Source organism: Coturnix japonica, chromosome 1, assembly GCF_054131305.1.
Source record: "Coturnix japonica strain WE chromosome 1, WE-NBRP24, whole genome shotgun sequence".
In the NCBI taxonomy this organism is placed as follows: Eukaryota; Metazoa; Chordata; class Aves; order Galliformes; family Phasianidae; genus Coturnix; species Coturnix japonica.
Window position 1 is genome coordinate 44,345,315 of NC_140663.1, and position 12,944 is coordinate 44,358,258.

Below are 12,944 nucleotides of genomic sequence, written 5' to 3' on the forward strand. Positions count from 1 at the left end.
TCGAATCCAAGACAGATTCAAATCAAAAAGCAGGTGAAATCTTTTTTATAAGAGTAGTTGTGATGTATGGGTGACAGACATACACAGGAACAGAACCACGTAGAAAACAAACATGCCAGAAAAGTCAATCCATTAATTCTTAAAGTTCCTATTTATCTGCAAAGAATTATGTGACATTTATGATCTGAAGAGTGCAGGAAAGAGAAACCAGAACACCAGACAGTGTCAAAATGAACCATCCCAATGTCGGCTGATATTTGCTGAATAGCTTATATCTCAGGAGCATCACTGATGGAAGCCGTGTAGACTTACAAAGAGCAGAACAACTCCGCTTAAGGAAGCAGGAGTGGATTCCACGGTGGAGGAGTCCAACACTTGTCCCTGCAGTATAGCTGCATTTGCTGAGTGAATCAGATACAGCAACCAGAATAGACCTGTGGTGCCAAGTATCACCTCACCAAGGAATGTAGACATAGAGACGAAGCTTCTTGATTGGCATCTTGGGCCAGGAAATAGCAGGCATGCTGGCTTTATGTTTTTCTACTGTACTGATATTCTTTTCAGTGCATACCAGTTTTAGAATACCATTCATTTTCTTTTCTGTCCTCATCCCAGTGACATGTTCCATTAGGACACAGACAGGAAAGGTAGTGGTATGTTCTTCGTGCCAGCCCAACTTAAAGACTGCTAACACAGAATCTGAAACTGGTAGCTGTTGGTTACAGGCTGTCTGCTATTTCTGTCTATAACATACTCCTGTCTATAGAAATTTACATTCATCAAGCAATATTATACAGCATAACCTGATTTAATTTTATAGCTTGTATATTTACACTTTGCTTGTTCTATTGAGTTTCATTTTCAGCACAGGGCTATTTGTGAGTCTGCAAAAAGCAAACTGAGGTTGACAAAGACAAAACGTAGGCAACTCACTCTTTTGTTTACTTGGATAAAATTGCTGTTCAAAACCATAAAAGAATGGTTTAGGGGAAAATTATATACTGAAGTGTACAGTTTGAATACTGACCAGTATTCGACAGCTGCTGAAAGAATTAGCTCTGCTTTGAAAGCCATCAATGAACAAAAACCTTTTGCAAAAATTCGGCTCACTACTTGTTATCTCTTCATGGGAATGTTAATTTTCTTCGATGCGCGTCCCCTGTTCTTTGGCTGCTTTAAAAATGTGATTGTTAGTAAATGCCACGTGGTAGTTCATGAGTGAGTCATCTCAGTAAAATGTGAGTACTGCCTAGTGGTGAAACTTCATCCAAAAGTTGAACTGAAACTTCCAGAGATTTGAAAAACATGGAGAAGTTTGTTCATTTCTGTTGCACTTCTGGTTTGGGGTCACAAACAGAGGCAGAGGAAAGATAGGAAAGGGTCTGCTAAGCAAGATTCGCAGTTTGATTTTTCGGAATTAAGGCCTTCAGATAAGCTTTAGAAACAGTACAGATTCTGGAGTTATCTCCCAAGGTGAATGATGAAAGTGCCGTTGCCTTAATAAAAACAACTTGGCTAAACAAAATGTGGGAGGCAGAGGGGAAAACTGCAGGAAAAAATAACAAAAAAACCAAAAGGGCGAATAACCAGGACTTACACAGCATGTTTAATGTTATTTTCAAATATCTTACAGCAAAGCTTTCTTAAAATAAAATCTACAAATTAAATACAACGTTTGAAAATCACAAGGAATTAAGGCCACGCTATGAATATTTCAGAAGTGAATTACTGAACAGGCTATCACCTTTAAAAAACAAACCAGAATAGATAAGGTATCCTCGGGTCTCATTTCTCTCAAACCAGGTTGCACGTCTCCTGCTGAAGCCATCTAACAATTTGGACATGACAGAGAAGAGAGGTTTGATGTACTGCTAGCGGGTTGAGTGGTAGCAAGGTTGCCTTGAAAGGTATTTTCTTTCTCCTCCAGCTGAGAACATACGCCTCCAGCCTTTATATGAAGTACTCCTGGGAGTTGCTGTAGCTTTGTAAGTCATGATAGACATCCAGTCTTAAAGATATGTAGAAGAATTATCTGTGCTGGCCAGCTGCAAGTATTCCAGGGTGCCTGTTCTGTAGCTTGCTACCCGTTTAATCTCTCTGGTCCTGAACCCTTCGGTTTCTCTTTTCTGAAGAATTTTGGTTATCATATCTGCTATGTCATCTTTTAACTGCTGCTGATTCTCCCTGAAAGCAATAGAATGAAAAAAGGTCATGGGCTGACATGCTTTTGGTGATCCCTATATCTCCAAGGTTCTTTGAACACTGCTATCCCACACTTAGATTGACATCATTCACACGCTACTGAGATAAAGGTTTTAGATCCAGGTTTTGGATTTGGGAATATAACTGAGGAATTACGTGCAATTTTCCTATATAGCACTGATTACCATCTTGACAGAGATTTGTAGAAGTGTCATCACCTGAAATTAAATTAGCGTCACTTGCATGAAAAAGAAAACATTGATTAAATGCACTCCCAATTAAAGCAGATTCTATTTCTCAGCACCATTATTTGTACCAGTACTTCCACTAATCAACTTCAGGTGGTCTTTAGTAACAGAACTACCACCTTTTCATAAACTCTTGCAGTGTGCCTGGTTTTTACTGGAGTATCCTTTATATGAGAATTTTAAGGAGCACTTCTGTCAGACAGAGCCTAAAACAAGGAAGTGAAAACAAAAACATCACTGAGTACAGTGATCCAGCTCAAGAGGTATTTTCAATAGTTGAATTTCAGAACAGCTGCCAATTCAAGCATTCTTATACTCTCAACTGATCATTTTAATTCAGAAAAGGAGTTCTGAGATTACAAAGAGATGTATCGTGTAAACAGGTCTGATGGTGTTTCCTGCTCAGCACAGCGACAAACACTTGTATTTGCCATTAAATAAAGCTAAAGTTATGAGATTCTGTAAGAGATTAAAAGCTTGATTGTTTCTGTTTTGCAAATATCATGAAATAAAAACTTTATCTTTCTCCCAGATATCTCTTTTCTTTTAGGTAGATAGGAATAAATGGGCAGGAAACAAGGTTATGTACTTATGCCTTTCACCATAATAGATCCCAGTGTATTCAGCAAAGTACAGTTTGCAATATAACTGCTTCAGGTTGTACTGAACACTGTAATTTCAAAGCAGATAGCAGTAAATCCCTGTTTGGTGAAGTGACTCTACACAAGAATAGAAAAGTGGAGAAATTCCACGTTCTAGTGAGTTAACAGGAACAAATGGAGTACTCATATGCCAAATACAGATGAAGACAGTCTTCCCAACTTCAGTTCTGCACTATTTCTCAAAAACAATATTCCCGCTATTATTATACTTTATTTAGTATTAATGCATATTACAGCTCAGTTCCAATACATCAGCCTCTTCTTTTTATCTTGTTAAATCTTATAGTATATAAGAGTATATACTATACTCTTATATGTTGAAAAGTAAAAATTTGTTCAAATTTTAAACGCTTTATGCCCATGCAATACTGCAGTGTGGCATGCAGGTACAATTAGGGTTAAAGTTTTGGAGAACTGTCCTTGTTTCAGCTGGGAGAAATTTATTTTATTCATTGTGTATGCTATGATATTGTGGTTTGGCTTTGGGGGAAAAAACAGTATTGATAACATACTGACGTTTTAGTTGTTGCTGTGCAGCACCACACAGAGCCAAGGACATTCCAGTTTTTCAGCTTCTCACACTGCCCTGCCAGCAAGGGGACTGAAGAGGTACAAGGAGCTGGGAGGGAGGAGAACCTGGACAGCTGCCCTAAACTGACCAAAGGGATATCCCATACTATATAGCATCATGTGAAAACTTTAGAACTGTGGGAAGTAAGCCACAAGGGCAATTGCTGCACAGGGCAGCAAGTTGTGAGTAATTGCATTGTGCATCACTTGTGTACATATATTTACAAAACAAATGATGTCATATTATAGGGAATATTAATATTTTTAATTTGTATGTCTATCTCCTGCATTTATCACATCAGCAAGTTGTCCTGCAAGTATTATTACCCTTCCAATGAAATGAACCCGTTAAGCACACAAACAGCCTGCAGCACATGCATAGTCCCAATCCTAATACTGTCATGAATATTTACATGCTTATCTCCTTAAGCTCCAAAGAATAACAGTTAAGTCTAAAATTCAAAGACTGGGAATTTCTCTTTCCTTTCCATGTATAAAAAGCAGCTTACACTGAAGGAGGTGTCGGGAGATTATATTCTTTGTCTTCAGTACCCGTCAACCAGTAGGTAATCTCAGTTCCTCTGCCCTAAATAGGCAAGACAAAGAAGAGAAAGCACAGTTTAGGGATTAGACTGCAATTTCCTGTAGTTCTTTTATTTAAATAATTCTATATTGCACACTGCTGTGTTTGCCTTTGCTTGCAGCAAAGGATAAAAAATCAGAGATGGAAAGAAAAATAATGGGTGAAATGCAGCTGAACATTCACTTGTTCTACGACCTGAAACCATGGGAGAGATGAGCTGTGCTACCTGCTGTCAGCTCCCAAGTACAGACATCAGTGCCAAGTTACATAGACTGAAAGAGATATGTAGGTAGACAGTCAGGTATCAGAGAAAGAGCAAATTAACAATAGATTCAGCTTCTCTTCCATCAGCTCAAATCACCATTACCATCACTCTATAACTTCCAGTCAAATGTTTCCTTTATTCTCTTCATCTTTATGTTATTTTAATTTTTCACTTGGGCAGCTTTTCATTGCCTTCACTGATGTGACAGAAGTGTCTTCAACAACTTGAGCTTATGGTACTGATTGTTCTGTGACCCTTGTTCCATAGCTGTTAATTAAGCTGCAGGTACTCTAAGCTATATAATGTTTTTGTACTACTTCATTTCTCTGTGCATGTGCGTGGTAAGGGTTACCTTCAAGTATGTTTCTCCTCTCATTTCATACTGGAATCGACAATCTGTTCTTTTCAGGATGGCAATCGTGGAACCACTTACATGAATCCTTAAAGCTAAGAAATAGACAATGAAATCTCAATCTGGAGATATATCTGTAGTGTTTACATGCCAAAAGGGAAGAGAATATTTGGGAAGAATCCCACAAAGAGAGTAGTCATATGAAGACACTGAGCAGAAGGAAGGTAAGTCGGCTCTTGGCAAACGTCCCTAACAGTGTAGTTGAAGAAATAATTGCTTCAACTTAAAATATATAGTCAACATATTTACACAACAAAACTGCAATGCAATTCTAGGTTGAACTGAAATCTAACATTCATACAGTAAAATTAAACCCCAAACACATCAGTAGTATATCTTCAGAGAAACTCAGCCAGCAAAAATCAGCCTACATACTCCCTGTTAATAGCACTGGAGCAGGAACAAGGAACCATTCTTCACTGCCCAACAGGACAGTGAAACAACTGGTAATTAGAACAAATAGGGCTTCATCTCTGAAACATCTGCAAGCTGATTACAAATTGTTCTCAGCTGAAAACAGACACTTAGTCACAAACTAGCCAATACCCTTTGGCCCTGTTATATGGACAGATTAACTTAAATCCTTACGCAAGCCAGTGGATTCCATCCGTGAAGCTGTGTTCACTGTATCTCCAAACAAACAGTAACGAGGCATTTTTATTCCCACCACACCAGCCGCACATGGACCTAGAAATGGGATTCATAGAATGAAAAAAAGGTTGGTCAAGAGGCTACTAGCTTGAAAGGTGTCTCTCCCTGTTGCAGAACATTCAGTACCTACTGGAACAATGTGTTCCTCACCAATGTCATTGCTTTCAACCACTAAGCTCTCTGGACATCTCCCATTCCTCTCCAAACCAGGCCTAGCTCTTCTCATCTTGCAGAACACAATTAGAACAAAATAGTGCACAGCAGGACAGTATTAACCGTATTTAAACATAATCTCTGTGCAGGAGAAAATACAGTTACTGCCAGTTTTGGAAGCAAAAGAAGTAGAGAATAAGCTTAATTATAGAGGAGTTCCATATTATTGCCTCAAGGGGTATCCCAGCACCCATCTGCTTTCAATGTTAAGTTCCTCCTTCATCAGTTGCTTAGATAACTGTTAAAACAAGCAAAAATGAAAGATGATTTCCCAAAGTCCTTGGGATTGTTGATCAGTTTCTCTTAGAGAATAAATATTTTTCTGGATTCACTGAAGCATGAAATCCCACATAGGTGCAATCAGAATTTTGTCTCCAAAAGCATAAGAGAAAGGCCTGTTTTCTGTGGCGAAACAAGCATGTTTGGCCATGGATGATTTCCATTTTGGTCAGGGAAGGACTATCTATGAAAGTTTAGAATTGATCATACCAGGAGCAATGACAGTTGCTCTTACTAGGTACTGATATAAGCCATGAATAAATAGATATGGGCTATTTCACTAAACAGAAACAAACTAGTGGTTTATTTACTTCTGTTAACTTCCCCTGGGAATATTATTTTCAACCTGATTCTTAATAAGGAAAGCAGTTGTGTTTGATGTCCACCCACATCTGGATGTCTTTTAAGCTCAAAAACAAGACAACTACATTGCCATTGCTGATCTAGCACCACTGTACCAGAGTGAATTCCAATGCGAATCCAAACAGGCAGACCAGGCAGGTGTCGCAGCTCAAAGGACCCTATGAAGCTAAGGATATCCAAAGCCATCATGGAGATGTCTACTGCATGTCGGTTGCCATTCCTCTTTGGTAAACCACTCACTACCATGTAAGCATCACCAATGGTCTCTACCTGTGAAAACACAATTAGTAATCACAGCACACAAAGAACATACTCAGTTGAGAGCAGAAAGTTTTTATCATATTCTTTTGTTCATGATTAAACCTGGTCCCTAGTCAGCAGGATTATTTAGTTTAAGGTATCTAACACCTTTTTGTGTATATTTATGACTATGCATGGCATTTCACTTACGGAATCTGTGACCACCTTTTATATAAAATTTGCTTTAAGCTGGCACACAAACATACTGAAATGTGGTATCACAGAATCACAGAATCACAGAATCACAGAATTATCAAGGTTGGAAAAGACCTAGAAGATCATCTAGTCCAACCATTACCAATACTTCCAGGCTAAATCATATTCCTCAGCACCACATCCAAGCGTTTCTTGAACACTCCCATGGTCGGTGACTCCACCACCTCCCTGGGCAGTGCATTCCAATGCCTGACTACTCTTTCCAAAAAGTAATACTTCCTAATGTTCAGCCTGAATCTCCCCTGATGCAGCTTAAAACCATTCCCTCTAATTCTATCACTGATTACACGAGAGAAGAGGCCAACCCCCAGCTCACTACAACCCCCCTTCAGGAAGTTATAGAGAGCTATAAGGTCTCCCCTGAGCCTCCTCTTCTCCAGGCTGAACGATCCTAGCTCCCTCAGCTGCTCCTCGTAAGGCCTGTGCTCCAGACCCCTCACCAGCTTCGCAGCCCTCCTCTGAACATGTTCCAGGGCCGCAATGTCTTTCTTGCAGTGAGGGGCCCAAAACTGAACACAGTACTCAAGGTGCGGCCACACCAATGCCGAGTACAGGCGGACAATTACCTCCCTGTTCCTGCTAGTAACACTGTTTTTGATGCAAGCCAGCATGCTGTTGGCCTTCTTGGCCACCCGGGCACACTGTAATGTTGGCCTGTTAGATTTCTGCATTCTTTGGTTGTTAACTGAGCAAAAGTGAGGAGCTAATCACCTTGTAAACATCATGATGGTCAAGAATGTGATCAAAGTTCTTGTAGATGTCATTCAGCATATCTACTACCTCCATAGGGGTGCTGTATTTGCAGAGTGTGGTGAAGCCAACAATGTCACTGAAGTAGATAGTGACTTCTTCAAATAGCTCTGGCTCTACCAGGCCAGTCTCCTTCAAAGATTTTACTACTGGCCTGTGGAAATAGAGAAGGCAGGAAGACAGAAGACAGTGTTTAACATTAGAGGTATTTTCTCACACAACTCAACTGCATCATTGCTTTCTGGGTAGGAAACATCAAATTGTTTGAAAACTGCCATTGTAATAGCATGTTAGATGTCCATAATGCCTTTCATCCAGGGATCTCAGTATTTACTAAAATCAGTTAATGCACTACAGTCTTGCAAAATCATCTGCATAAGGAAAGGCTGAGGAAGATAAGGGGTCCAAGTACTGCTTTGGAGTGAAACTCCATAAGAGAATGGAGATTTCAGTGATTCACTCTTCTTTCCTGCCTATCAAGATCGGATTAAGGGGAAGGAAATTTGTGACAAATAAGTCACTCCCCATGTCCTTGTACATACCTCTGCCCTTCTGCCCTAAGGACTTCAGAATATCTTGGAATGGGACAATATTTTTGTATTGGTATTAAGAAAAAGATTAAAGTAAGGCTGTCGTCACATCTGACAGTCACAACAGCTCTTCACACTACCCGCTTCTGAATTTACAGGATAGTTGACTCCATAATGTCAAGGAGAAAAAAGCTAAACCTTCATAAAGCTTTAGGATTCCAGCTGTATCCTACAAACGATTGAGGAAAATGGAGAGAGTAACCAGCCTCCATCACAGACTTGCACTGAATTAAATTGTGCATACTAATGATGAAAAGACACAGTTTTCTCATCTTTCTGGGCTGTTTGTTGAGCACTTGACAGCTTTGTGCATTAAATGCAATGTCACTTTGCACATTTGCATGTTTTCTGAATACCTTCCTGTTGAAGAGAATATATATGTTTCGGCGGACTGGTTTACCTGTTTGTCAATCAGAATTTACCATTATGATGTAAAATTGCAAGTTTTCAGTACTTCAAAATGCTGCCAAGTTGTTGAACAGATCAATATACTGATAAAATGAGATGGACTGATAGAGTTCATCTTCATTTAGGAAATGCTTTTTCAGTGTCAGTAGCTTTCAAGTAGGGCACGTACTTTTCTGGGCTAGGGTGGTACACACAAGCCTGAAGGTGCGTCAGTCATGATACAAATGCTGTATATCTGACACCATCAGCCTTAACAAGAAATGAGAAAGGGTGGCCTCAATGCAATTCCATACTTTTCCAGGCAAATATATTTTGCAAATAAATAAAGATACTTTACATTGACTTCCCAACTGAAACCTTTTTCTTTCTTGGCTTAAATCATCACTGCTGTAACTGTATATGAGATATAGTTTATCTGAGCTTCCACTATTTTTTCACAATTAAGGCAGTAGTTCAGTAAATCTTTTTAACTCTAACACCACATTTAAGTCCTGAGCTTAATCAGAGGCTTAGGCAACGGATTAACACAGGCATGGAAATTATCTTTATGGGAGATCAGACCAGGATTAAAAGTCTATAGAAAGTCTATGATTTGTCTGTGCAAAGAAAGCCACGTTTTCTCTGCCTCCTACCCCTGTCCTCCAATGAGCCGTACAGAGAGACAGAAAAAAGGATTGATGGCACCTCTTAAATGTGACATTTTATCTGTAAGGTGGGGAGAATTAGAACAGGGGAAGTAGCATTTCTCTCTGTAAATTGAAGAAATATAAGATCAGTATTAATCCTACCTTTCACTCTCCAAGAATCAGGTGATATATATATTATTTATATATATACATCAGTAAAAGTCCTTCTGCTCAACACTAACCTTGGAAGTAACATGAAATTAAGCCTGTCTGCTCTGTCTCGCTCTGCTTTGTAGAGCTCTGTCCTCTCCTCCACCAGGTGCTCCAGATTCCGGGAGTACAGTTGTAAACGTCGGATCAGGGTATCCATGTAGCTTTCATTGGTCTGGCCATGGTAATTACTGGGAATAACAAAAATGCACAGGAGCCAAAAAGAAAGGATGATGAAAGCATATTGTTGAGATAGGCAAACAAAACTTCTGTACAGATAGAATGAAAGTGCTTAAAATGCTTTATTTGTTGTTGTTGCTTGGAGGACTTGTAAATTAAATGTCTGTGCCTCACACTTGTCACTCTGAGCTGTTAATTCTTAAGGCACTTTCAAATCATAACCCTGATAATACTTTCAAGTCCAGGTTACCTTGGGTAATCCATAAACATTCATTTGTGCCAGCTCAAATCCCAAGAGGAAGCTAAAGAAGGTAGATAGAAAACTGCATGTAACATTTAAATGAGGATTTTAGACAGAAAGACTAGGACCATCTTGGGGCTACCTCTTGTGGAAGCCAGAACAATTCAATGGAACAATTAGCAATCCAGTAGTTAGTTTTGATCACAAGATTCAGCAGATTCCAGTCAGAAGTGTAATTGCTAGAAGCAGAAGCACAGTAACATGGGCTACTCATAACCCATTTGTCAGAGTAGTTTGAAAGTAGAAGGGGCTAGACTCACTGGAAATGTCAGTTCTTTCTAACCAGACTTTAAAGCCACTCTTTAGACAAGTGCTCATGTCACAGATACACTGAGGCTGCTCCTGAGAAGAACACCTCATTGCATGTGGTAGGAGGCACTCTCCATTCTCTTATAGTATGGAGGCTTAGGAAATGAACAAGCTACATCTTTCCATTCATCTGCAGTGTGATCCACAGAATTGATTCATTTGGTTTTGCATAGTGTAGTTTTCTTTCTGCCCATGTAAAGTGTAAAATAATGTTAGTATTGGATTATGAGAATTTTCAAAACTAGGAAGCAATTTCCAAAGAGAGTGATTAAAAGCTCACTGTTTGGATACCTAACTAATCAATTCAGACTAAACTCTGTAGGAGCAACATAGCAGTAGCCAGGTGAAAGGTCTGTAAAACCTTTTAGGTTTTATTCAATTATAGCTTTTATTATCCTGCAACTTTATACCTACAAAACCCCATAATTAATTCCCAACACCTTTAGTCAGCTCAATCTGAGACCATCTGAATGGCCATTTATGGCCAACTCAGCTCATCCAAACTTTCTCATCATCTGCCAAACATTTATTTATGTGCCTTTATTTCCCAAAACTTAGACAACATGACTCACTCTTCAACTCCTGACTAGAGACAGGAGGTAAATTATTTGAATGGCTTGAATCTCTAATTATCCAGCTTGCTACTTTCACAATGTACCAATTTAAGGTATGGTGATCATCTCACCCTCACTCAGCTAATACATGCATAACTGCACACGTTCACATGTGTACATACGCAAATGCACGTGCTCACCTACTTATGTGGCAAAGAATAAATCAAAGCGAAGGTACTAATTGAATTGTATTAACATCAGCTTACATACTTAAAAATACAAGCTTTCTTGCACCCAGAAGAACTTTGGAGCAACTTGAATAACTCAGCCCCAGATGCTCACCTGAATATTTTAGCCAGAATATTTTCAATTTTCTTAAAGTCAGGTCTTTTCTCTGGATCTTCCTCCCAGCAGTTCTTCACTAGTGTATATACCTTCAAATGAAAATATAAGGAAAGTTCAACAGAGTAGTGGGTATAGGAAGATAATGGAGCTAAATAGCACTAGCTCATCAGGGAATTTCCAGTTACTCTTGATAAGCAACATATTGAAATGTGTGACTAACTGTTATGAATCTATGGTTGGGACATTCACTGCAGGCATCTGAAACTTAACTCTGTGGTGGCTAGTGACACGATCTCCAGTTGAATTTGCAGTACGCAAATGAAAGACATGTAAATGGATCTCATCTTGCAACTGATGCCAGGTGTGGTTACTGACACAGAAGTAAATGCTGTGGTAATTTATTTCCAGGACTCTGAGTTTGGGAATTTTCAGAAACTGGTGACTCAGACAGAAACAATGGGGTTCTTCAAGTGAATATGCTGATGTCCACAATACAGACCTCTGCACCTGAGCAACAAGTCTAAGGGGATATATTATACATGGAAAGAGGAACATTTGAAGTCCCATTCATCCCATTGTAAAGCTATCCAGAAGAGATCAAAAGAGTAGCACCATGTAAGTGTTGATTGTTTTTTTTTTTTCCAGTGACAAAAGAGTAAGTAGCTCAAATACAGATATGTGCATTGCTGATGTCTAAAGCTACCTGAGGAAAATGCCACTTGTAGTTTTGTTTAAAAGCTGTCAAGGCCACCCTGGATAGCATTTGTAATCAGTAGAGAGAAAGGCACCTTGATCTAAAAATATAAAATAGGTCCAAATAGTGATATGGATGAGTATTCTCTTATCAGATGTAAAAGGGGCCTATTGCAGCTCGGTCAGAATGAGATATACAGCTTGTAGATATCTGAAGATAGGTGGGATGAATCCTCTTTGAAATGTGTTGTACTGCCACCACTTCCCCTGAGATCCTTGTGATCCTCATGCATTATTTAAAGTTCATATATCAGTTTAGCACCCTGGAATAATACCAGATTTCAAAAGACACACCACTGTAATACAAAGATAAGTAAGCAATACTACTACTCGAGAGTACTTTCAAAAGATAATGATAGTCCTTCCCTGAATTATTGCAACACAGTCTCTTTGTGAGTGCATCGTACACTGGATCAGAAAACTTCCTATGCAGATCAGACTGCTGCTTTCCCACACACAGATATACAGCCCTCACTACATGATGATGTAAAGATGCGTAAAGATGGCATAAAGACGCCGCCTTGCAACACTGGGGCCCGGAGTTCAAATCCCCCCTGTGGTGCAAGTGGTAGAAGTGCCGCTCTGCTACACAGAGGCTCGAATCCCGGGGGCTGGACTCAATGATCTCTAAGGTCCCTTCCAACCTGCACGAAACTATGAAACTATGAAAACTATGAAATAAGTAATTTTTCATATATCAATATATATATCACTACTCTCCTTATGAAATAGCTAGCTGTTCTCGGCCCTAAGAGTACACTAAACTAGGTAAGCACAAGTTCCCTTTTTATTTTAAGACCTCTTTTGACTCAAACTGAATATAGCTCTTTGCAAATTCTAGAGAGACGGGGGAGCACTACTGAGTAGATTTGCCTTTTTTCATGATAACCAACTTAACAAAACATTCAAATTGACGAGGGATCTACTTTTAACATGTTTTAGTTTTTAAACCAT

General features: G+C 39.2%; 1 protein-coding gene across 2 annotated transcripts in view; it reads right to left on the minus strand.

The window, feature by feature from the left end:
* Window positions 1–1,587: 1,587 nt before the first annotated feature.
* GUCY2C (guanylate cyclase 2C) overlaps window positions 1,588–12,944 on the minus strand; it is a 41,675-nt gene continuing 30,318 nt past the window's right edge. For both annotated transcript variants that reach the window (XM_015861856.3, XM_015861864.2), the window contains 8 exons: window positions 11,235–11,326; window positions 9,581–9,739; window positions 7,676–7,868; window positions 6,544–6,718; window positions 5,531–5,629; window positions 4,883–4,977; window positions 4,192–4,268; window positions 1,588–2,184 (listed from right to left, as the gene is read on the minus strand). In XM_015861856.3, coding sequence (XP_015717342.2) covers window positions 2,010–2,184; window positions 4,192–4,268; window positions 4,883–4,977; window positions 5,531–5,629; window positions 6,544–6,718; window positions 7,676–7,868; window positions 9,581–9,739; window positions 11,235–11,326 — 1,065 coding nt within the window. In that variant the 3' untranslated portion in view covers window positions 1,588–2,009. The remainder of the gene's footprint in view (window positions 2,185–4,191; window positions 4,269–4,882; window positions 4,978–5,530; window positions 5,630–6,543; window positions 6,719–7,675; window positions 7,869–9,580; window positions 9,740–11,234; window positions 11,327–12,944) is intronic.